The following is a 27,463-nucleotide window of genomic DNA, read 5'->3' on the forward strand; positions in this document are numbered from 1 at the left end:
ATTTGTAATTGTAAGACAGCCTCTGTCTGGTCTGGTACTCATTCCCTCCCCATGGTTGTGTAATATGTCAACTGCAGCATGTGGCTGATTTTCAGCCACGAATCTCAGGGGTCTATTTTACATGAAGTTCTTCACTGAAAAAGCACAGCAATGTTTGTAATTCTTAGATAAGCTCTGGTGTTTCAGATTGGACAAAGGCAGGAAAAAAGTCACACTGAGGGACCAGGAGAATGATTTCAGAGAATGAGACTATCCTAAAACAAACAGCCAAGGCAATGAGGGCACAGTTTCACATTTTGTGGATACAGAAGAGCTAAAGAAAGATCAATTGGGAGTTTCAGTTGGAGGAAATGGTACCAATTCCTAACTTAAAAGCCTCCCAATAGACTCAGAAAGGATGTGTAACTAAGCTATCTGAATCCCTTTGATAACAGCCTGACACAAGAGTAAATCTGATCAGATATACTTACTAACTTTTAAGAAGAGCTGTGTAAATATTCACATTAGTTTTTCCTAAATGTTAAAACTTTAAGTTTGGTTATAGGTGGAATCATTACCAACTTCTTCAGGTTATCCACAATACTGAAAATAAATAAATAAATAACAACTCACTGCTGTCAAGTCGGATCCAACTCAGAGCAGCCCCCCACTTGAATTTCCGAGGCAGTATCACTATGGAAGTAGAATGCCCAATCTTCCTTCAAGGAGTGGCTTGTGGGTTTGAACCGCCAGCCTTCTGGTTAGCAGTCAAATGCCTTATGCACTATGTCACCAGAGCTCCCACTACAATATTAGTGACCAAAAAAAAGACTTTTCTCAAAAAAAAAAAAAAAAAAAAAAAACAAAAAACCCGAACAAACTGAACAGAAAAACGAACATTTTCCAACTTACTTACATTTTACTATCATTTGTCTACAATGGTAATAACCTGTAGCATGAATAATGCTTTTATTGCCTCCTCCTTTTTTTCACATATTTAAATATTTCCAACTGTTAGTTTAATGACTGAAAGCACTGGATTAGAGCCAGAAAGGTTGGGTTCAAATCCTATTTTTATCATTCATTAGCTGCTGTTGTTATGTGCTGTCGAGTCGGACCTGACTCATAGCAACCCCTCCTTGGGTTTCCGAGGCAGTATCACTACGGAAGTAGATTGCTCCATCTTCCTTCTGAGGAGTGGCTGGGGGGTTTGAACCGCCAGCCATCTGGTTAGCAGTCAAGTGCCTTAGCCACTATGCTACCAGAGCGCCCCATTCATTAGCTAGGTGTCATCAAAGAAAGTTTAGACTCAAGAAGCTGGTGGTGATTCCAAACATCACCAACCTAAGGTTCAGTCTGCTCAACTTTAACGTGGACATCGTAATACTTACCTAAGTAATACTTATCATCATAATACTTACCTCATACGGTGCTAAGCAGTTTTTATATGAAGCCAAGAGCTTCATAAATGGTGGTGCTTCTTATTATTAAAGGGATCAGTAGACAAGAACATGATCACTCCAATTTCCCTCCAAATTAAATGCATAGTAAACTACAAATTTTCAGTTACCAAAAGTTTTATTTTAATTAAGTGACTGGATCAGACCCATCCTTTAAAGGAGTAATAAAACACAATGGACTCAAAAATAGCAACAATTATGATAATGGCTAAAGACCAGGAAGTGTTTTATTATGTTGTAAACAACAGAGTCGCTTTTAGCTGGAACTGACTTTGTGGCACTGAACAACAAAGAAAACACCTTTAACTTCATCCTAAATCAATTTTGAGTCTACTTACTTGCAATCTGATAAATATCTGGTTCTTCTCTTGCCAGTTTTTCTCTGGCAACATCAGCAATTGGTCCAAATATGGTTACAGGTCTCAGGAATCCAGCTTGGGGTGGGGGTGGGGGTAGGGGTGGAGAATACAAATGAAAAGTAGCATAATTCATACTTCTTTTCTCCTTAAAACATACTGACATAAAAGTTATCAGGTTAGTCTGTAGAAAATAAACTACCTTCTCGAAGAACTACTCTTTCATAGGCTGGAAACTTTGTTTGAACTGGCTGAGCAGACAAATCCTCTCTGCTCTTTCGAAGATTTCTCTTGGAGCTGCGAAGACCTCGGAATCTCCAGAAGTCAGCACGGTCTCCTCCTGCTGTTTTTGGAAGTGTATACTGTACACTGGCTAACTGCTCAGCTCTATGTAAGGAAAGATACAAATCAAGTGAGAGTTTTCAAAAAACCAAAATGGAAAAGACTCAATGAAATAAACTGCTAAAATGTAAGATTAAATGCAGTTTAAAGCTTAGTGGTTAAAAGAGAGAACTTTGTACAATTAAGTAAGTTATAGATAGAATGGAAAATAATTATTTTTATAATCAAATTTCCCAGTAGGACCGAAATCGTCTCTCATTGTTTATTTAATTCATTATGAAAAGTATTCAAGCATTCATACCTGTTCTTATTAGGGATGATGCCTCGTTCTACCTCCTTATGATTTTTGCCAATTCGAATAGCAAGCCAAGAGCCCAGTTTTCCATTGTATAAGGTATCCACAACACGGAACACCTCTCCTTTGTTAAAACTAAGTCCATAGGGAGATTCCTTTTCATATTCAAAGTGGGTTCTAATATAGAAAGAATCTCCTACATCTGATTCTACAATGCGACGGTAAACTAAAAGGAAGGAAAACAGATTATCAATAGCTGGTATGTTAAGAAATCAATTTGAAGAGAAAACATTATGTGAAATGCTGTTAACATTAACAACAACAAAAACACTAATACCTGACAAATGATGAATTCTTATTTTGTGTAAGGTATTGTACTAAGTAATTTATCTCATTTGCTGATCACCATTAGCTCATAAAATGGGAACTCTCAGCACCTTCATTTTGCAAATACGGAAATCAATCAAGAAACAGATAAATAAAGCCACACACTTGGTTCCTATTTAAATCATCTAGTTTAATTTAGGTGGGAGCTCTGGTAGCATAGTGCCTAAGGCACTTACTTGACTGCTAACCACAAGGCTGGCAGTTCAAACCCACCAGCCACTCCTCGGAAGGAAGGTTGGGCAATCTACTTCCATAGTGATACTGCCTCGGAAACCCAAGGAGGGGTCACTATTAGTCAGGTCCGACTCAACTGCACATAACAACAACAGTTTAATTTAGCTATAAATGGAATGGATATTTCCATTTCTAAATCGGGTTCTCCAATGGGGTGATTTTACCCAGCCCCACCTCAGCAGACATTTAACAATACCTAGAAACATATCTGGCTGTCACAACTCTGTGTGTGTGTGTGTGTGTGTGGGGGGGGGGGGGAGGGTACTGTGTTACTGGCGGCTAGTGAGTATAGGCCAGGATGCTGCTAAACATCCTACAATGTACAGGATAGGCCAATGTACTGGGTCCACAATGTCAATCATGCCACTGTTGAGAACCCCTGATCTGAATGAACAGCACACCTGCTTTATCATGGAGACAGCAAGTCATTCTCTTGAATTAATGCTGACAAATATTTGTGTGCATGCCTTACAAAACAACAGCACAAAATGTGGAAGCTACCCACGTATAGTGTTGTATAGTTCTGATAATTAATGAATAAATAGGTTTTCTTTAATCACTTGTAAAGAATGAGACATTTTGAACCACCAGTTTTATATTTAATAGTCACAAATATCTTAGGCACTGCGCCACCAGAGCTCCTTTACTTAAATTAGAATGCCATAAAGGTTGGTCATATTAATGTGTTCTGCTAATGAATAGTGTAAAACTGTGTGCCCCTAACATACTAAAAAAATAATAATAAAATGAACTCTTGAGATTAACATTCATTTCAACTCTGAGTGATTTACTGAAAAGTCTGAAATAAATCCTTATGCAGGCCTTCAAACTCCTACAGGTTCATTTTCTCCATTTCTGATGGTATCTCACCATCCTTCTTCTTCTGAGCCAATATAGTGACTTCTTCTCCTTTAGGGAGGTCAAGCAGGAAAAGAACAGCTTCTTCTCTTATGATATTTGTGAAATCTACATTGTTTACCTGTTAAAATAGATTTCTTAAATTACTCTCAGTTGTATTTTAGGCCTATATAACTATTAACATACATAGGAAACAAATATTCTCATGGTCTGGTGGTGCAAATGGTTAATATGCTTGCTGCTTAAAAAAAGAGATGGTGGTTCAAGTACACCCAGAAGAACTCAAAAAAAAAAAGGCCTGGTGATCTACTTCCGGAAACCAGCCACTAAAAACCTATGGAACACAGTTCTAGGGTTATAGGATTATAACACAGTTACAGGGCTGCCCTGAGTCAAAGTCAACTCTATGCAAGTGGTTTACCTAATTTAAAAATATCATTATTTAAAAAGGAAAACAATATACTTTACTTTGGAGGAACAAATATACTCTAAATTAAGTAGAAACTAAACAAAGTGAGTGAAGATATGTTCATTTAATCAGTATGTACAATAATTCTGAGGTCAGAAAAGACAATTTCTAATTCCAAGCATTTATTTTTATTATTGCAAAGTCTCTAGCTTTCAAACTTTAAACTCATACAGAATGTACAACAGAGCCCCTAGAGCTTTCATCAGTCTACCTTCCACCAGTCTAAAAAATAAATCAAAGGAAGATGATATTCAAAAAAAGAAAAGAAAAGGAATTGGTACGCTTTGCTGTAACAACATGGATAATGTAGGCTCGATGTCTGCCAAGTCAATATTCACTTATATTAGAAACTCTTAAGTGCCTAAAGGAAACTTAACAAAATGTCACAAGTGACTGTATAGTATTATAGATGAATTTTCTTCTCTCCATCTTTCAGAAATTTTCCACATTAAAAATAATAATCAACAGGCAGTATTTTATACTATGAAATAAAACTAAAGTATTAGGAAACATTGTTTTAAAATAACATATGCCCGAATTAGTAAGAAAATAATCAGTTGCCGTTGAGTTGACTCAGACTCATGCCAATCCCATGTGTGTCAGAGTAAGACTGTGTTCCACAGGGTTTTCAATGGCTAATTTTTCAGTAGATTGACTGCTATGCCTTTCTTCAGAGGCATCTCTGGGTGCACTTGAATATCCAACCTTTCAGTTCAGTAGAAGCTAACCACGTGAACTGTTTGCACCATCCAGGGACTAGTAACAGAACCAAACCAAAAACCAAACTCACTGTCACTGAGTCAATTCCGACTCATAGCAACCCCCTTTGGATTTCAAAGGCTATAAATCTTTATGGAAACAAACTGCATCATCTTTCTTCTGTGGAGAAGCCGGTGGGTCTGAATTGCCAACATAGCCAATTGCCTTAACCACTACACCATCAGAGCTCCTAAGTAAGAGGACCAAAAACCAAACACTGCCATCGAGTCGGACCCGACTCATAGTGACTCCTCCTTGGGTTTCCAAGGTGGTATCCCTACGGAAGTAGATTGCCTACTCTTCCTTCCGAGGAGTAGCTGGTGGGTTTGAACTACCAGCCTTCTGTTAGCAGTCAAGTGCTTTGGGCACTATGCCACCAGAGCTCTCCAGTAAGAGGACAAGTCTGTTTAATTTCTTTGATATGGTGAACATTATCATACATGCTAGTATTTAAATGTTTTTGACACAGGGAGAATGAGAAAAACCTAAGTATCTTCAGAAAAATCCCAAATGTCAGATGGAAACCAGTAAGTTAGAAATGATGTCTTGACTTTTCAACATTCTAAGTTTGAAGAAAAAGGAAGATGACCAATGAAAATGGCTACGGGGGCTGGCATAGTCTGTTGGTGCTCAGGAAAGAGTTCAGACTGAAAAGGTTCTGACTGAGAGCTGCTCACTGTGTAACCATGTTTGGCATACAGACTGTAGGAAGATAAACAGGGAGGTACTGAAACTTCCCAAGTTTTAGAAAAATTAGTAAAGAAAGCAGAAGATGACTGAAAAATATCAAAGAAGTATGGCAGTTCAGTGTACTAAATTACTTTGTGTGGCTTTTCTACCCATAAGTCTTTGTAAACTCCAAGGTGGAATTTGCTATGAGCAACTGAGGAGCTCCTGATTGCTGAAGGTGTCCACCTGGAGTATTTCTGTTGGGAGTGGCACAAAACAATGTTCTGGGAGGTGCCCACTCTCTCTCAGGTGCTTAGAGTTCTGATGCTATAATTGGCTAGTTTGACCACCCTGCAGGCTCTAAAGGAGACCTCCTGGAGACAGAACTCTCTCTGACTGCTGGTGGAGGAAGACGTGCTGCCAAAAGAGACACGCGTTCCTGAAGGAGACACGTGCTGTTGGGAAAGAGATGCAAGAGACACGCATCGCTGAGTGAGACACCGAGGGACCAGCACTGCTGGGAAAGAGACTGTGAGAGACTGTTGGCTGAGGGACGGTGGGCTGGGAGAGAGACTGAGCGTTCTTCCTGAACTTGAGTTGTAGCCTGGTGCTTCCCTAATAAACCTCACAATCTGTGAGCTCTGTGTGGCCACTGCAGCGAATTATTGAACCCAGGAGAGAGGTGGTGGGTGCTTTGGGAGGAACGGTTGGTGAAAGGGCTGGAGGGAGGCAGCATGTCTGGCCTTGCAGTAATAGGCCTCGGATTACTGCTGGTAATCCTGCCTTCCCCTTGTAGGGTTAGAGGAGGTCAGAACATGTGGCCTCCTTGGCGTTTTTGCAGGCAGTGTTAGAAAAGTCAAGGAGGAAAGTACTTCAAGAAAGATTATTTAAGAGGGTCAAAAAATACTGCTGAGAAATCAAGTAAAATGATGGCTGAGGCTGGCAGTACATCAACTACAATGAAAACTCAGGTTCAGTAGAAATAAAGGTGGAGGCCAGACTGTAATACTCAACAACAATGATGAAAGTAGAGAAGAAACTTAACCATACTTTCAACAAGTTTAACAGCAAATGGAGATATATAAGAGTGCAAAATAGATGAAGAGATAGAGAAAGGGAAAAAGAGAAAGACGGGAAATATAGCAAGATTCTAGAGCAGATAAGACACTGAATTTATAACATGGACAGGAGGTTGGTTGAATGCATAAAGGAACCAGAGTAGAGGTGGCAAAGACACTCTGAGGTGGAGAAGTAGAGCAAATGTAGGAATTCATACCTGATAAATTTAATCTTGTGATTAAAATAGGACAGTTATCTGCCAGAAATGACATAAAGGTCAGGATATTTTTAAAAGAGAAATAAGAGACAGGTAAAGATGTTACTAGGCAATATTGTTTACGGACAAAAAAAGGTCACAATGGCAGACTGCATCTGAACCAAACTTTTCTGAGTGCAGTGACTCTTGTAACTGGCTCTGTCTCTTGTGGGATATGAACCCTGAAAAAGTAAGGGCAGCTTACATATTCACCCTATGCAAATCTCATCTTCTTGCTCCTGAACTATCATCTGGGGTAGAGAAGGTACAAGAGGGCTGTGTGTACTGCTACAAAGACTAAACTCATGGAAGAGGAACACCTGCTGTTGTCCGGCTGACACTTTCTGACCCATGGCAGAGTTCTGCCAGTCTGAATGTTTAATTGAACTAAAAAAGACCACCTGGTGGCTATTATGGGAACTCTGGTGGTGTAGTGCCTAAGGCATTTGACTGCTAACCAGAAGTCTGGTGGCTCAAACCCACCAGCCACTCCTCAGAAGGAAGGTTGGGCAATCTACTTCCATAGTGGTACCACCTCAGAAACCCAAGGAGGTGTTGCTATGAGTCGGACCTGACTCGATGGCATGAGTTTGGTTTGAGGGTGGCTATTACAAGGACTGTAATGCCAGCAACTAAAATAAAACCAAAGCATCACACTGTGGTAGTAACACATGACAAAATAACACAAGAGCAAATGCAGGAATGGAACCTAACAAGCCCAAAACAAACAAGAATTGCTGGATCTTTAATATGAATGATTAGGTGGCTCAAGAAACTGTCTCTCTAATAAGCAATTTTGTGTGATTGATGCCTTTTCATAGAGATCCAAATACTTTCAAATGTATATGAGTTAATGTGCTGACATACCCGGAGAATTTGATCACCTTCTTCTAAGCCTTCCTTGGCTGCAGGGCTATCTTCTAGAACACCAGCTACAAATATTCCAACATCATTTCCACCAGCTAGGCGCAAACCCACACTGTCTCCTTTTTTGAATTTTACTAATTTCATGCTGGGCCTGTTAATATAGATATTTCATTTGAAACAGTTAATGAAAGTTCAAAAATGTATAGGCACCTTCTAAAATGAAAACCATATTCAGAATGAAATAAAAGACCTTCATCTCTAAAATTTTGCATGCATTTACCACTAATTTATGCAATGAAACTTAAGTGTTAGAATTCAAAATTGTACTTTATTTTCTCATGACTAAATTAAGCTTTGGAATACCCAAGTGAAAGAGATATTTGAAAGTATTGCTTTACATAACTAATTTGTAAAATTATTTTATAACAGTTTTCCCAGCTTTTAAAGAGTCTTGGATATTTATAGTGGATTACCAATGGCTACCAAAAAATCTTTCACTTTTTCCACTCTCATTTAAACCATTATCACCTCTGTAGATAACTGAGAAGTCCCATTTTACAAATGAAGATATTGAGGGATAGATTTATTAATATTACTAACACAAAAGAGTCAAACCCAGACTCCAAGCATTGCAACCACTACCAACAGACAGTGGTTTTTTAAACTAGGCATTTGGTGAGTTCTTTCAGTAGTTCATACAGATCACTTACTCTGGTACTCCTTTGAACTGTAAGACAAAAATCCTGTAATACTTTTATCTGGGTAAACAACAAAAATCTTAACAAATTTTTTTTGTTAAATATGCATTTTAAATTAGTTGCTGAGACCCTTTCAACATCGGTAGCCAATTCCATACTCCTACCAATGAAGTCGGGAGCTCTGGTAGCATAGTGCCTAAGGCACTTGACTGCTCACCAGAAGGCTGGCGGTTCAAACCCACCAGCCACTCCTCGGAAGGAAGGTTGGGCAATCCTACTTCTGTAGTGATACTGCCTCGGAAACCCAAGGAGGGGTCGCTATGAGTCGGGGCCGACTCGATGGCAAACAACAACAACAACAACCAATGAAGTCAGCATAGTGCCTGAGGCAACTGACTGCTAACCAGAAGGCTGGCGGTTCAAACCCACCAGCCACTCCTCAGAAGGAAGATGGGGCAATATACTTCCATGGTGATACTGCCTCAGAAACCCCAGGAGGGGTCGCTAGGGGTCGGGTCTGACTCAATGGCACATAACAACAACAACAACAACAACCATGAAGTAAAATTTTCTTAGACCAGTCGGGCCCATTACTCTAATAGAAAATAACTAAAAAACACAAATAAAATAAAAGAATAAATGAATTGGGGGAACACAGACTTCCATTCTTTTAAAACTAACCAAAACTGTCTTAGCTTTTAAAAATTATAAGGTATTAACCCATGATCTTGTTTACTTATATGAGGTAGCATTAGCTAGACATAAAAGTAACAGCCCACAAATCATATAACCCAGTCACTCACTGTCAAAGGTGGTGGCTTCCCTGGCCCCTTCGTAAAACAATTTGCTAACTTTACCATGGAGGGTGTGAAGTTCCCTGGTTGTGGTAATATCCTACTTTTCTGCCTGAGACAAGAGCCTTCTCCTAAACCGACTGTACAGATAGCCCTTTGCAACATTTCCTCAAAGTCCTTTAGACTCCAGATCCTGGGAAGTTCTCTTCTAGCCCTGACCAATCTGATGTGCCTCAAAAAATGAAAATAGTTTACTGTAGTCTGTACCATTTAGTAAAATGTGACTTAAAAATCATTGTTAAAGGACAATTTCAGGACAAATCTCATTAAGGTGTCAAATGTCCTACAGGACATTTTATACTTTGTCCTATCTGTATTACATAGCTACTTCTAATAGCAAAAAGTAGACTCGCTACTTTTGCTTCAAATCCACTCACTGCATTTGAACCCAAACCTTTCTGGCTGAGCTACTAATCCTGCCCACATCCTCAAATCTCTGGTATTTATTCTTCTGGGCCCTGGTTACAAACTTTGTATCTCAATTACACCAAGTATAACTGCCCAAAAAAACAAACTCACTGTCACTGAGTTGATTCTGACTCATAGCAACTGCCGCTGGGTTTCCAAGATGGGAAACCTTTATGCAAATAGATTGCTCCATCTTCCTTCCACAGAGCAGCTGGTGGCTTTGAACCACCAAGCTTCTGGTTGGCAGTCAAATGCCTTAGGCACTGTGCCACCAAAGCTCCTTAAATATAACATATAAAGTAGTAAAAGGTACAGAATATCAAAAACTTATTTCTGAGTGCTAATTTAGAGCAGTAGGCCATTTGGCAATGTCTGGAAAAACTTTTGTTGTCATAATTCACAATGTTACTGGCACTTATTGGGGAGATGCCAGGGATGCTACTAAACATGGCGTACTTGCACAAGACAGTCCCCCCAAAATTATATGGCTCATGTCAACAGTTCTGAGATTGAGAAACCATGAACTCTGTACAGAGATTTTTTTTAATATGCTAGGGCATTAGAGAACTTGTACAAATTATGAGGTCTAAACAAAACCAACTCTTCATTTCTATAATTCTTTATGCAAAAACTAGGTAGGAGACAGATATAAAGTGGTGAGAAGGAGCTAAACGTGCAAAAGGTTTGTTCTTCTCTCATCTCAAACTGACACTAGCATGCAAGTAAGAGATTGTGAAATTAAAAGAAGAAATAACTTAATCATGGTATTAAGTGGTATATGCTATAAAAAGAACACTCAATATAGTTTACAATTCTCACTCTAAATTATGTTTAATAACCGACAGAGACAAAACACAACTTAAAACTTTGTTACCGAAGAATCCCATCTTCATGAGTTGAATTAGGCAGGACACCATCAGATGGGCTAACAGGTAAATCCACATCTGGTTGTCCAACTTGAGCATATACAGGCTTTGGTTCTAAGAAAGAAAATTTACATTGTACAGGACTCATTTTACAAAAAATGAAATGATAATGTAACTAATGAAACAACCAAACAATAAAAGGACTATAAAATGTACATAAGATTCATCAACAGAAAATCTAAGTGAAGCTGGTAAGGAACATATACATATTTATTAGAGTACAGTTCACAGGTAATTCTAAAGTCTTCATAATATATGAAAAGAGAATACCCTGCATGTCTCCGTTAAGACTGTCAAAGTAGCCTTCTTTCTTCAGGGTGGTAAAATATATTTTAAAATATCCACACTCTTGCCACTAAACAAGTAAGAGAAGATTTGAGAGAAGAAACTGAAAAACAATGAAAACAAAATCTCCAGGCCTTCTAGGCAACAGGATCTTGGAATATTTCAGGTTTTTTTGTCTGGTTCTCTTATACAGCCCAGCAATGTTTACTTTTCATGGAAAAACTTTAAATAGGTAAATTAACTTTTGTTTTTAAATTTCTTAAGCCAATCTGACATATTTCTTCAATGAGCAGTGTTGGAGAACCACCTTACTTAATGTGAGCAGCTATTAATCATGAATAACATTTCTATCTTGAAAATAGGAACAAACATTCACGAAAGCCTATACCAATCTTCCACATACAAGGAAAATACTGGAAGTCAAATACAGAAAACTTCACATGGGAAATAACATTACCTGTAAATCCTGTCAATTACTTTAACTAGTCTGACAGCAAATGATTTTGAACTTATTATTTTGCCATGCTTACCTGGAAGAGTGGGTGCTTGTTTCTCACTTCTCTCAACTATAACTTCTTCCACTGTTTTAGATATGTGATCATCTGCATGCTTTACAGGAGTGGAGATAGCTCCAGGCTTAGGAATTCTCTCTTCGTCTCTGCTCCGAAGACTAAATGTTATTAAAATAAAAAAGTAATTAAGAGCATTAAGGATGATCTGAAAAATCCTTTGTAAGATAATGGTACAAGAATAGTCAATTGTTTTCTGAAAAAAAAAACAAACAAACAAAGAACTTGCTCTACCAGATGGCAGAACATTATAAACACCTAGTAATTAAAACTAGAGTGGTATTAGCACAGAAACAACTAGATCAATGTACCAAAACCTGATATGGAGAAAGAGATCCATGGTAGTTCATTAAGTTCATTAGGGAAGTGGTATTTCAAACTCATCAGAATAGGACACACTATTTAAAAAACGGTACGAGGACAACTGTCTGCATATTTAAATCCTATACATATCAAAGACAACAAATGGATTTCAAACGGAATAAAGGCTGATACATAAAGTATTTTTTAAAGAAGTCTATTATAATTGATAGGAAAGGTCTTTTAAAGTAAGATCCAGTGTACAAAGACCACAATATATCACATATGCAATTATATAATAACAAAGTTAAAAGACATGCAAATAATTGGAGAAAATATATGTATTAGTTTGGACCAAATGAAATGGTTTGTTTCTTAAAGAGCAATATAAACGATTTCCTATGGTTCAGCCTAACATATAAGTAACAGTTCAATATATCAAGAATATATATTAACCTAAGAACATACAGTTTGGTATTAGAATACGTGAAGAACTGTAAACCAATTTTAGAAAGACAAGTCAGGAGAAAAACGGTTAAATACCAGAACAGGCAACTGACCAAAAAGGATATAAAAATATATGAAAATACATTCAACCTCCTAGTACCTGGGGACATACTAAGTATCATTTTATCATTCATAAGAATTCTTAGGTGATGTCAACGGCAGGGGAGGAAAAGGGTAACTGATACTTATAAAATGGTGGTAAAAATGAATGTAATCAGTGTAACTATTTGAAGGCAAAACGGGACTTACTAATCAAAACAAAAACATGTATATATGCAATACCAGTATTTCCACTTCTAGATTTAACTTAAGAAACACTTACGTATGTGTCCAAGAAGACCATTAGGACATTCATTCCAATAAACGTTTTAATAGCAACAACCAACCACTATATGTCCACCAGTAGTTTTCCCAGTAAAACGTAAATCATAAAAACTGAGCCAAGGTAATATGCATTAAAAAAAAAAAAAAAAAAAGAGGCCAATAAGAAATATCTGAAATAAGAAAGATAATTCAAGACCTACCATTTTAAAGATATCATGAATAGATGGTTTTAGAACTGAGTTCTCCCAACCTCTGAGAAACAAAATAGTTTCTTCGATTATTTTACACCATAGAATACAGAAAACTGATTCAATTTCAAAAAGTTTTATTACAAAAAATTCCAAATATACAATTCTAAATACTAGGTAAGAAAACACAGGTGTCTCTCATTTTACTACGTTTCACTTTATTGTACGTTGCAGATATTGCTTCTTACTCTTAAAAAAAAAAAAAAATAAATCCAAGCTTTGTGGCAACTACGTGTCAAACAAGTCTACTGGTACCATTACTTTCCCAACAGCATGTGCTCAGTTCATAGTTAATTCCCACAATATTTCAAACTTTTTCATAATGCTTTTGCACAATAATGGACCATAGAATAGTGTAAATGTAACTTTTATATGCACCGGGAAACCAAAAAATTCATGTGACTCACTCGCTTTATTGCAGTGGTCTGGAACAGAATTGTAGTATCTATCTCTGAGGTATGCCTGTATAGCTGTGTATTAGAAGATTAATATATCATGACCACAATAAGGTTACTTCAAGAATGCAAGGCTGGTTCAACATTAAGAAACCTACTAACAATTCATTATTACAGCCAAACATTACAGGAAAAATGTCACTAAGAGTCAAACATGCATTTGAGAAAAGTTCAGCAGCCATTCTTACTATAAACCACAAATAAAGTAGCCACTCATAAATTTTTAGACTATTTTCCAGAAAGCAAAATCAAACAAATTAAGTAATGAAATGCTGAATGCATTTACTTTGTAATCAGTAACAACACAGTGATATCTACCAACACTATTACTATTATTTACCATTTTAACTATGTAAGGCAATGCAATCATGAGGTGAGAAATAAATTTTTGAAAAAATATTAATGCTTATAAAAGACTACTAAAAATATCTATCTGAATTAAGAAAAATATGATTACATTAAATACCCAATAGATTTTTCTCCTTATCAATAATTAGATGGAAATGAAAATAAAAAAATACTAATAATGATAGTATTAAAAATTATGAGACTCCTAGAGAAAATTTATATAATTTTAGATTAGAGTGACCTTTACAGGCAAGATAGAAATTCAGAAGCAATAAAGAAACATTTGATTAGATAAAAATATTTTAATTGCATAGGAAAATAATCCCAGACTTTTATTTGCAGCTTACTTGCCAAAAGAACTACCACAAATTGATGAAACAACTCAACAGAAAAATGAAAAATGGAATCGAACCAGGCAATTTATTGAGAAAAAAACGCCAAATGGCCAATAACCAAATGAAAAGATCCTCAGCTCCACTAATAGTCAGGAAAATGTCAATTAAAAATGTTGTTGTCAGGTGCCATTGAGTCGTCTCTAATGCATAATGACCCTATACACAGCAGAACAAAACACTGCCTGGTCCTGTGTCAGCCTCACAATCTTTGCTATACCTGAGTTCATCACTGCACTGCCACTGTATCAATCCATCTCGTTGAGGCCCTTTCCCTTTTTCACTGACCCTCCACTTTACCAAGCATGATATCCTTCTCCAATGACCCCTTCTGACAACATGATCAAAGAGGTGTGACAAAGTCTGGCCATTCTTGCTTCCAAGAAGCATTCTGGCTGCACTTCCTCCACACAGATTTGTTAGTTCTTTTAGCAATCCATGGTACTCTTAGCATTCTTCCCCAACACCACATTCAAAAGCAACAACTCTTCTTTGGTCTTCCTTATTCACTGTCCAGCTCTCACATGCATAAGACGTGACTGAAAATACCATGACTTGGGTTAGGTGCACCTTATTCTTCAAGGAGATATCTTTGCTCTTCATCACTTGAAAGAGGTCTCTGCAGCAGATTTACCCAATGTAATACATCATCTGATGTCTTGACTGCTGCTTCCACTGGTGCTGACTGTAGAACCAAGTAATATGAAGTCCCTGACAACTTCAATCTTTTCTCCATCCATCGTGAAGCTGCTTATTGGACCAGTTATGAGAACTTTTATTTTCTTTATATTGAGGTGTAAAACATACTGCAGACTGTAGTCTTCAATCTTCATCAGTAAGTGCTTCAAGTCATCCTCACTTTCAGCAAGCAAAGTTGTGTCATCTGAGTATTTCAGGGTATTAATGTGTCTTCCTCCAACCCTGATGCCATCTTCTTCATATAATCCAGCTTCTCAAATTGTTTGCTCAGCATACAAATTGAGTAAGTACGGAGAAAGGATAAAACCCTGACACACTACCTTCTTGATTTTAAACCATGTAGTTTCCTCTCATCCTGTTGGAATGATAGCCTCCTGATCTATGCATACGTTCCTCATGAGTACAGTCAAGTGTTCTGGAATTCCCATTCTTCTCAATGTTATCCATAATTTGTTATGATCCACACAGTCAAATGCTTTTGCACAGTCAATAAAACATAAGCAAATATTCTAAGTAAACAGACTCCACTCCAAGGCAGAAAGGAGGGAAAGCCAGGTAGAGAGGTTTCAAACAGCTATGGGAAATGAACTTGTCTGTCAGTTTGTCGTACTGTGGTGGCTTGCATGTTGCTGTGAGGCTGGAGGCTGTGCCACTGGTGTTTCAAACGCCAGCAGGGTTGCACATGGTGCACAGGTTTCAATGCAGCTTCCCAACTAAGACACTCAGAAGAAGGAAGAGGCCATCCACTTCTCAAAGAATTGGCCAGAAAAAACCTTATGAATAGCAGAGAAACACTGTCTGATACACTACTGGTCAACTTTATGAATAGTCCAGAAACACTGTGCAATACAGTGTCAGAAGAAGCTCCTAAGGTTGGAAGGCACTCAAAATACAATTGGAGAAGAGCTGCCTCCTCAGAGTAGAGTTGACCTTAGTGATATACACAGAGTAAAGCTTTGGGGACCACCATTTGCCGATGTGGCATGTCTCAAGATGAGAAGAAACATCTGCAAACATGCATTAATAATCAGAACATGGAATGTACAAAGTATGAATCTATGAAAATTGGAAGGTGTCGAAAATGAAATGGAATGCATAAAGATTGATATCTTCAGCATGAATGAGCTGAAATGGACTGGTTTTGGCCATTCTGAATCAGATGATCATATGATCTACTAAACTGGGAATGATAAAATGAAGAATGATGTAGCATTCATCACCACAAAGAATGTATCAAGATCTATCCTGAAATACAATGCTGTCAGTGATAGGATAATATCCACACATCTACAAGGAAAAACAATTACTACTACTTTTATTCAAATTTATACACCAACCACCAAAGCCAAATGTGAGGAAACTGAAGATTTTTACCAACTTCTGAAGTCTGAAATTAACTGAACATGCAATCCAAATGTGTTAATTATCACTGGTAATTGGAATGTAAAAGTTGGAAACAAAGAAGAAACACCAGTAGTTGGAAAATAAGGCCTTGGTCATAGAAATGATGCTGGAGAGCACATGATAGAATTTTGCAAGACAAATAACTTAATCATAACAAATACCTTTTTTCAACAACAAAAATGCCAGCTATACACCTGGACTTCACCAGATGTACTACTGGAATCACACTGACTACATTATGACAAGATGCAATGGAGAAGCTCAATCTCTCTAGCCAAACCAAGACCAGGAGCTGACTGTGGAAAAGAATATCAACTGCTCATAAGCAAGTTTAAGTTGAAGCTGAAAACAATTAAAGCAAGAACACAAGAGCCAAAATATGACCTTGATTATAATTATACCCCTTCTGAATATAGAGACCATGTAAAAAACAGATTTGATGCACTGAACACCAATGACTGAAAACTAGAGGAACCGTGGGGTGACATCAAGAACGTCATCCATGAAGGAAGAAGCAAAAGGTCATTAAAAAGACAAGAAAGGAAGAAAAGACCAAAATGGATTTTCACAATGGAGTCTCGCCAGTAATCACTAGGCTAATTCTCTCTAGCATCTTAGTGCCTGAAAACTAGGTACAACAGTTTGAATTAGGGATTCTGGTGCTCTGAACAGCTCACTGAGTCAGAGTGCACCAAACTCAGGGGAGTAGGATTAGAAAGGAGAAAGAGACAGGGGAAAAAAATAACAAGAACAGGAGATCTACCCTGTGGATTGATGACAGGCAGGAAAGAAAGGCCATCTGAGACTTCCCTGGGAGAGCACTGATTGGCAAGCAAAAAAGGCCATCCAAGACTTCCCGGGGTTAAGGAAGAAGACACACCACCAGCATACCAGTGACCACACAAGCATACCAGTGATCAACCTCAGGATCTACCTTCAGCACCTGATTTTATCAGTAACTTGGGTCGGCTAGGTGCAAGTGGGCACATCCAGTGCTACTGAAGCCCGAGCAGAGAGTCCACTGGTGCTGCAAGATGGCAGAACAGAGAAGGTGACAGCACAGTGTATCAATGAACAGGCTTGGGGCAGCTTTTTGGCTGAGGGGCCTGCACTTGACATTTTGACAGCAATATTGGGACCACTGAGTGCAAGCGGGCAATGCCCTGCCTCTAGTGCTGCTGAAACTGAGTGGATCTTTGGTGCAGTGGGTGGCTAGGCCCAGAGAGGGACTTCCTCGGCAGATCACTGTGTGGGCCGCCGACACAAGTGTGCAGGCCCTGGGAGGAACTCCCACCGTGGATCGTAGTGTGGGTCGGCAACACGAATGGGCAGGCCCAGAGAGAAACTCACATGGTGGATCATGGAGCAAGGCAGTTTTCTTGGGTTGGCTTTTTGGCACCAAGGACCCTCGGGAGCGATGTTTTTCTGTGTGTTTAAGCCTGGTGGAAAGTGGTGACCCCCTAACAACGGGAGTCTTTGCTGAACTTGAGCTGCGGGCCTATGAATTAACACTACAACGTCATCATTAGGAGCCTGCTGAAAGCCCTAGAAACTGCCCCTAGCAACAGGGAGCTTTCCTTCTCCCTCTCTTCTGCTCCCACCTTCTCCAACAATAACCTCAAACATCCAATAAAAGAAACCATATTAAGCTACCATAATACCTTCCGGTTTGAATTCTAAACCCTCTTTAAGACAAACAGAAACCCATATCCACATTTCTTACAGTGATTCCATCATCTAAAAGAAAACTGCAGACCAACCCAGCATACGTGAATTAATAACTAAAAAAAACAAAACACCAGCTCCACCTTTTCAAAATATTAAATCAGAAAACCAAGACAAAACAAATCAATACATAACCAACAACAGGTAAGGACAACATCAAAATGTCTACGAAACAACAGCCAACCTCAAATCTAACAAAAAAACCAGGATGAGGCATTAGAAGCAAAACCACAAAGGTCTCATTAAACATGGAGGAAAAAGAGGCAACAGAATTATCTGAGAAGGAAATTACAAGATACGTTTAGAGAGCTTTACAAGAGCATAAGGAAACCAGCAGAATCTGCAGTTCCAGTAAGATGGTGGAATAGGCAGAAAGACTGCACAGACCCTCTTCAACAAAAAGGAAACCAATTAACACAGATACAGAAGATAATTCTGGACCACTGAGCCTTGAAGGGAAGGATACAGATCTGGACTAAACTCCAACTAGCAGAAGAATTTGCATGAAAACACCAAAAAAGGAAACATATGGAGCTGCGGTCTGGCAGCAATCTTGACACCACAGAGAGCTTGGATATAGCTGAGTCGTAGTAGGACCTAAGAATTAACCAAAAAATTGGGACTGCAGGGAGGACTGCTCTGGTGGCTGGTGTGTGTTCTGTCCCTTTGCTTTTACTTTTTTGATGGTAATTCAATTGTTATTTTTGTCTAACTGAGTGGAGACAGCAAGAGACCACATACGACACAACTACAGCCAAACCTTCTGCAGCTTCACTCATTGAGAGCCACGAATTCCTTCTCCACCAGTGGGCCAACTATAAACCAAACCAAGAAGAACCTGACTTACCCTTGGCTGCTCTTCACAAACAGTTACCAGAGATCTAAATACAACACCACCACGATGTCTCAGAGACAAGAGACCATTCACAGTCCACACAAAGAAGCAAGATGAAGTGGTAGAAACAAAGGAGAAATCAGAAGAGTTGCAGGATAAAATGGACTGCTCTAAATTCAGGGAGAAAATTAAAAATCACAGGGTAACATCAAAGAAAAATGAAAAACCTTCACATCACAATAAAAAAGAAGACAAGCACAAATATTCAGTAAATACTAAAACGAAAACAACAAAGGAAATGATAGCATGATTCGTAAACATAATGAGCTCAGCACAGAAAATAATATGGAACAAAGAAACAAGGGACACCATGAAAAAACACACAACAAAATGACAGCAACCAATTCATACTTGTTGATAATTATGCTGTTAATGGATTAAATGCACCACTCAAGAGATGGAGAGTTTCAGATTGGATAAGAAAACAAAACCCATCAATATGCTGTCTATAAGAGACACACCTTAGAGACAAAGACAAAAATAGACTAAAAATCAAAGGTTGGAAAAAGATGTATCAAGCAAATGACAACCATAAAAGAGCAGGAGTGCCAATATTAATTTCAGATCAAATTGACTTTAAGACAAAAACCATCATACAAGACTAGGAAGGACATTATATAATGATTAAAGGATCAATTGAAAAAAAAGATATAACCATAATATATATCTATGGACCCAATGAAAGAGCCCCAAAATACATAAATAAGACTTTAACAGAATTGAAAAGGCAAATAGATGACTCCACAGTCATAGTGGGAGACTTTAATAGACCACTTTCAATGAAAGATAGAACTGGAAAGAAATTCGACAAAGATGCAGAAGAGCTAAACAATACAATCCACCGACTTGATGTTATAGCCAGCTACAGAGCACTTCACCCAACAACGGCACAATATACATTCTTTTCCAACACACATGGAACATTTCCCATGATAGATCATGTGTTAGGCCATAAAGCAAGCCTTCATAAATTTAAAAACACTGAATACCGCAGAGCATCTTCTCAGATCATGTTGCTATCAAATTAGAAATCAACACTAGGAAGATCAAGGGAAAAAGAGTAAATAAACACATGGAAACTGAACAACACCCTCCATGAGAAACACCGGGTAGGAGAGGGGAAAAAAAGGAAATTCAAAAATTAATTGAATGAAATGAGAATGAAAACACAATATACCAAAATTTTGGGGACACAGCAAAAGGAGTGATCAGAGGCTAATTTATAGCAATAAATGCATACATCCAAAAAGAAAGAGCCAAATCTACAGATGTTCAAAGCAACATCTCCAACAATTAGAAAAAGAACAGCAAGAAAAGCCTACAGTCACCAAAAGAAAGGAAATAATAAAGATTCAAGCAGAAATCAATGCAAGAGAAAATAGAAGGGCAATAGAAAAAATATCAACAAGACCAGAAGCTGGTTTTTTGAAAAAATTAATAAAATTGACAAACCACTGGCAAACTGAACAAAGGAAGAGGGTGAGCATACAAACAATATGAATAAGAAACAAAATGAGTGACATCACAACAGAACTAACTGAAATAAAAAGGATAATATCAGGATCCTATGAAGAACTATACACCAACAAATTTGAAAATCTGGAAAAAATGGACAAATTTCTAGAAACACACCACTTAACTAACACAGACTGATGTAAAAAAGTTGAACAGGTCCATCACAAAAGAAAAAATTGAAAAAGTCACCAAAAAATTACCAACTAAAAGAAGTCCTGCCCCAGATGCTTTCACCGGAGAATCCTATAAAACATTCAGAGAAGAACTGACACCAATCCTACTCAAACTATTCCGAAACACAGAAAAGGATGGAATCCTCCATAACTCATTTTATAAAGCAAGCATAACCTTGATCCCAAAACCAGGCAAAGACATCACTCAGAAGGAAAACTACAGACCAATATCCCTCATGAATATAGATGCAAAAATCTTCAACAAAATCCTAGCCTATAGACTGCAACAACATATCAAAAAAAATCATTCATCATGACCAAGTGGGGTTCATATCAGGTATGCAGGGATGGTTCAACATTAGAAAAACAATCAACGTCATCCACCATGTTAATAAAACAAAGAAGAACCACATGATCATATCAATTGATGCAGAGAAGGCATTTGATAAAATCCAATACCCATTCCTGATCAAAGCTCTCAGCAAAATTGGAATAAAAGGGACATTCCTCAACATAATAAAGGGCATCTATGCAAAACGATCAACCAATGTTATTCTCAATGGAGAGAAACTGCAACCATTCCTCTTGTGAACAGGCATCAGACAAGGATGCCCTCTGTCACCACTTCTACTCAACATTATACTAGAAGTCCTAGCCAGGGCAATAAGGCAAGAAAGAGAAATCAAAGGCATCCAAATTAGTAAGGAAGAAGTCAACCTATCCCTATTTGCTGATGATATGATCCTATACCTAGAAAACCCAAGAGACTCAGTCAAAATTCTACTGGAACTAATTGAGAGATTTAGCATCGTGGCAGGATACAAGATCAATATCCAAAATCCAGTTGGATTCCTCTACACCAGCAAAGAGACTGCTGAAAAAGAAATAAGGGAATCAATACCATTTACAATAGCTATCAAAAAAATAAAATACTTAGGAATAAATTACCAGGGACACAAAAGACCTGTACAAAGAAAACAATAAAAAATGACTTCAAGGATCCATAAGAGATCTACATAAATGGAAGAACATACCATGCTTATGGATAGAAGATTGAACGTTGTGAAAATGTCAGTTCTACCCAAAGCAATCTCTACATTCAATGCAATACCAATCCAGATCCCATCAACATTCTTTAAGGATATGGAAAAACTAATCACTAACTTTATATGGAAAGGAAAGAGACCTCAGATAAGCAAAGCACTACTGAAGAAGAACAAAGTAGGAGGTCTCACACTGCTGTATCTCAATACCTACTATATAGCCACAGTAGTCAAAACTGCCTGGTATTGGTACAATGACAAACACACAGATAACTGGAATGGAATTGAGAACCCAGAAATAGATCCATCGACCTATGGTCAGCTGATCTTTGACAAAGGACCAAAATATATTAAATGGGGAAGAGACTGTTTGTTTAATAAATGGTGCTAGCAAAACTAGACACCCATTTGAAGAAAAATGAAACAAGATCTGTACCTCACATCATACACAAAAACTAACTCCAGATGGATCAAAGACTTACATGTGAAACCTAAAACTATAAAGTTCCTCAAGGGAAAAGTAGGGGCAAATTTAGGGACCTTAATATGTGGCATAAAGAAACTATCAAGCATAACCCAAAATGTACAAATGGCAGAGGAGAATATAGATGAATGGGACCTTCTAAAAATTAAATTTTTATGTGCTTCCAAAGACTTCTTCAAAAGAGTCAAAAGGAACCTACAGATTGGGAAAAAATATTTGGCAATGACATATCTGACAAGGGACTTATCTCTAGAATTTATAGAAAACTCCAACACCTCAATAACAAAAACACAAATAATTCAATTTAAAAATGGGCAGAAGACATGAATAGACATTTCACCAGGGAGGATATTCAGGTGGCCAAAAACATATGAAGAAATGTTCAAATCATTAGTCATTAAAGAGATGCAAATCAAAACAACGAGATACCATTGTGCTCCAGCACTAGTAGCAAGGTTCAACGACACACAAAATAACAAATGCTGGCGAGGATGTGGCGAGATTGAGACTCTCATACACTGCTGGTAGGACTGTAACATGGTGTGTTGGATTGGGTTCTCTAGAGAAACACAAAAACCAGCAAAGTATATATATATATATATATATTTATTTATAGAGAGAGAAAGAGAGAGAGAGAGAAATTTATCTTAGATAAATGGCTCACAAGCGTGTAGAAGCCGGCCAGTTCAAGCTGAAAAGTTCGTCTCTGGAGGGGGATGGGGCCCAGGGCCGTCTGGCTTTCACACGCACGGCAGAGGAGTTCAAGTCACAAAGTTCGTCTCTGGAGAGAGATGGGGGCCGGAGTCGTCTGGTTCCCGCAAGCGCAGCAGAGCCGGGAGAATCAAAACTGACACGCAGGGTCACTGTTCCCAACAAAGAAAGAATCCAAAAGGCTCCTCTGGGGCGCGCAGCGAGCTGCTTGCTCCAGGAAGCATATATCTGGAATGCCGTTTTTCCAGTTTGTTCCTGGGATAGTGTTACAGGTAGGCACACCCCTGGGGAAACTCCCCCTAGACTGACCGGCCGCTTAGGACGCAGTCATGTGATCCATCATGGGAACCACCACTCACAAGTGAAGTCTAGCCAAGTTGACACATCTTCAACTATCACACATGGTACAACCACTGTGGAAAGCACTACAGTGATTCCTCAATATTTTGGAACTAGAAATACCATTTGATCCAGCCATTCCATTACTAGGTATATATCCTAAAGAAGTGAGAGCCACGATAAGAACAGGCATAATGCACACTCATGTTTATCACAGCACTATTTACAAGAGCCGAAAGATGGAAACAACCTAGGTGTCCACCAACTGAGGAATGGATAACCAAATATGATATACACACACAATGGAATAACATGCAACCATAAAGAATAAAATAGAATCTGCAAGACACTGTATAGCATGGACGAACTTGGAGGACATTATGCTGAGTGAAATTGTCAAATATAGGACAGATATTGCATTAGTCTGTTATTGTAAAAGTCAAGGAATGGTTTATATATGGAAAGAAATTTTCTTTGTTGGTTATCACAAGTGGGAGTGGAGGGGAGGGAACACTGTTATAGGTAGAGATAAGTACTGATTTGGGTGAAGAGAAGGACAATGTACCAAATGTGAGTGATCAACATGGTGCTACTGAGGAAGAAGAAGACATACATGGGAGGTACAGACAACAAAGAGGAACCCTTCTGCACATACAAACAATACTGTGTTTTCAGTGATGGCAAACGTTGATCTATGGGTGGATAGATGGGTGGACAGGCTGAACTATTAGGTATGTCTATGAAGCGGGGTGTACCCAAGACCATGTATAGGGTTGGCAGACAATGGTGCTATAAGTGTAAGAATTCACAGGTATATAGTAGAGCTGACAAGGGACAAGCTACCCAGAGTAACTGAGTAGTTCAACCAGGGCGCTCAGGACCATAGTCACAGGGGACATCAAGCTGAACTGGCATAACATACTACACAAAACATTGTCCCACCTCTTACTATGGCAAGTAGCATCTTAGATCTTAAAAGCTTGCATATGCAGCCATCTAGATGCAATGATGGGTTTCTCCTTGTCCAGAGGAAACAAGAATGAAGATAACCAAAGATTCATGGAACCAATTAGTCCAAGCTACTGGTATACCATGCGATCTGAAGCCTATATGACTATGAGACTGGAAGAACTAGATGGTGCCTGGCTACCACAGTTAATTACTCGGAGGGGGATCTATGTAGGAGATCCTAGATGCAGAGGGAGAACAATGTGGAACAAAACTCAAAATCATTTTGAGGAACAATAAAAGGAAGAGGGGGGACCAGGTTTGCTGGTCTGACAGAGCCTGGTGGAACCACTGAGACTTTGGTCCCTAGTTACCCTTCAGGTCTGGAACTGAACCCACATCTGTGGCTTCCAGCCAAACAAAAGACAGGCATATGAGCTGAACATGTAGCTGAGGTAGATACACTCCCTGGAGAGATCAATCATGGGAGAAAGAAGGGCTGTTCATGAACAGGGAGACAGCTCAGGGGACAGGAGTGCATGGAGGGAGGGACACAGGGAAGAGGTAACTATTGGGACAAAGTGGGAGGGGAATTGTTCTATTGGGGTATACCACAGTCAATGTCATGAGACAAAGTGTATGTGAACTGTTGAAGGAAAGAGAATTTGCTATACATTTTCAACCAAATCACAAAAAAACAAAACAAAAAGTGAGTAATGCAAAATGTGCAAAACACTGCATAACATGGATGAATGTGGAGGACATTATGCTAAGAGAAATAAGTCAATCACAGAAGGGCAGATATAGTACAGTTCATTTTTGTAAAAAGTCAAGGAAAGGTTTATATGTGGAAGGAAACTTTCTTTGTTGGTTACACAGGGGTGGGGGGAGGGGAGGAAACACTGCAAAAAAAAAAAAAAGCACTGACACATGTCACTTTAATTTTATGTATTTAGAGGTACATAAATTGTATTTCAAAAACAGCATTTAAAAAAAAAAAAGGCCTAAGGAAACCCCAGACAGAAGCAAGGAGAACACAGACAGTTCCCCAGAAAAACTCAAGAAAATCATTCAAGAACAAAATAACAAGATTAATGCACAATCAGAACTCATACAAAAACAGCAGTTAGAAATCCAGAAGATGAATACCAATATTAAACAATTACACAATACAGTAGAAGCACAAAAGAATAGGACAGAACTGGCTGAAGATCGCATATCCCAACTAGAAGACAAATACATGAATACCAAACTTATGAAGAAAAACCAGAACAAAGATTTAAGAGAAATGAAGACAACCTAAGAATTATATGGGATGACATGAAAAGAAACCACATAAGACTCATTGGAAGAGGCAAAAAAAAAAAAAAAAACTACTGAGAAAATTTTGGAAGACCTACTAACAGAAAACTTCACCCACATCATGAAGGAAGAAAAGATATTTGTCCAATAAGCTCATAGAACACCACACAAGACAAATCCCAAGAGAAAAACACTGAGACATATTAAAATCAAACTCTCCAAAACCAAAGACAAAGACATTATTTTAAGAGCTGCCCAGGACAAAAGAAATATTATTTACCTAATCAAACAGTTAGGCTGAGTTCCGATTACTTAGCAGAAACCATGCAGGCAAGAAGGCAATAGGACGGCATACACAAAACACCGAAGGACATAAATTTCCAACCAAGAATCCTGTATGCATCCAAATTATCCATTAAATATGAGGTCAAAATCAAAGCATTCCCAAACAAAGATATTTAGGGACTTTGTGAAAACCAGACCAACTCTACAGGAAATGATTAAGGAAATCCTTCCAACAGAGAACCCACAAAAAAAGCTTCTTTTAGAGATCAACAAAATCAGGAGAAGTGGAATCAACACTAAAACCAAATCAGAAATAGAAACTCAAAATAAGATCATAAAACACTGTACACTAAAAACCAAGGAAGTCAATCAGCACACGACAATAGCAATTAACCTGTTAGAAGGAATAAAACTTCTAGGTACAAACTACCAAATAGAGAATAAAACAGGACAATGTCTTCACAGACCGTACCATTCTAAAAATGTAGAGACAAGAATGCACTCCAAGGTAACAACAGAGAAAATTAACAATCCCCTCTAAGCAAATCCAAAAGGAAGGAAAACATATGGGTTTAATAAACATAACACCAACAATAAAGAAGAAAAGAGAGGAAGAATTAGGCAACAAAATGAACTCAGCACAGAGCAGCATTTGGACCTAGGAAACACCAACAACATGACATAAAAACACAATAGAATGACAGCAATCAATTCATACCTAACAATAATTACACTCAATGTGAATGGACTAAATGCATCCATCAAGAGAAAGAGAGTGTCAGACTGAGTAAGAAAAGAAGACCCATCGAGAGCTGCCTACAAGAGACCCCACTTTAGACACAAAGATAAAAACAAATTAAGAGTTAAGGGATGGAAAAAACATGCCAAGCCTATGGTAAACAAAAAAGAGCAGGAGTGGCAATACTAATTTCTGATAAAATAGACATTAAGGTGAAAAGCATCGAAAGAGACAAAGAAGGATATTATATGATGCTGAAAGGGTCAACTGACAAAGATGATGTTATGATAATAAATATTTATACACCCAATGAAAGTGTCCAAAATATGTGAACCAACTATTAACCGAATTAAAAGGGACAATACACAATCCTACAACAGTAGTAGGACACTTTAACACACCACTTTCAAAGAGGGACAGGCTAAACAGAAAAAAACTCAACACAGATACAGAAGAACTCAACAATACAATTGATCAACTCGACCTCATAGACATATACAAAGCATTTCACCTAACAGAAGCACAATTCACAGTCTTCTTTAGTGCACATGGTTCCATCTCCAGAACAGACCATACATTAGGACATAAAACAAGCTTCAATAAATTCAAAGGCACTGAAACACTACCAAGCATCTTCTCAGACCACAATGCCATAAAATTAGAAATTAGTAATAGGAAGATCAAGGAAAAAATATCAAGCATATGGAAGCTGAGCAAGTCACTGCTCAATAACTACTGGGTAAGAGCCCCAGGGACAACTCAGGGACGCCCAAAGCAGCCAGAAGAGCAGGAGAAAGGGGATTAAAAGACAGGAAGCCAGACAGAGGAACAGTCAGCCACAGGGACCCAGGTGGGGGTGATACGAGAGGTCTCCAACAGCAAAACAAACTTGTCTGT

General features: G+C 38.3%; 1 protein-coding gene across 1 annotated transcript in view; it reads right to left on the reverse strand.

The window, feature by feature from the left end:
* Nucleotides 1–27,463, reverse strand: part of TJP1 (tight junction protein 1) — a 520,689-nt gene that overhangs the window by 27,258 nt on the left and 465,968 nt on the right. The window contains exons 10-16 of the mRNA XM_042783575.1: nt 11,692–11,831; nt 10,825–10,930; nt 7,991–8,141; nt 3,924–4,032; nt 2,439–2,658; nt 1,998–2,182; nt 1,778–1,873 (exon numbers count right to left, since the gene is read on the reverse strand). Coding sequence (XP_042639509.1) covers nt 1,778–1,873; nt 1,998–2,182; nt 2,439–2,658; nt 3,924–4,032; nt 7,991–8,141; nt 10,825–10,930; nt 11,692–11,831 — 1,007 coding nt within the window. The remainder of the gene's footprint in view (nt 1–1,777; nt 1,874–1,997; nt 2,183–2,438; nt 2,659–3,923; nt 4,033–7,990; nt 8,142–10,824; nt 10,931–11,691; nt 11,832–27,463) is intronic.

This window comes from Orycteropus afer, unplaced genomic scaffold (assembly GCF_000298275.1).
Source record: "Orycteropus afer afer isolate SDZICR_OR568_19922 unplaced genomic scaffold, OryAfe1.0 scaffold00019, whole genome shotgun sequence".
NCBI classification, from domain to species: Eukaryota; Metazoa; Chordata; class Mammalia; order Tubulidentata; family Orycteropodidae; genus Orycteropus; species Orycteropus afer.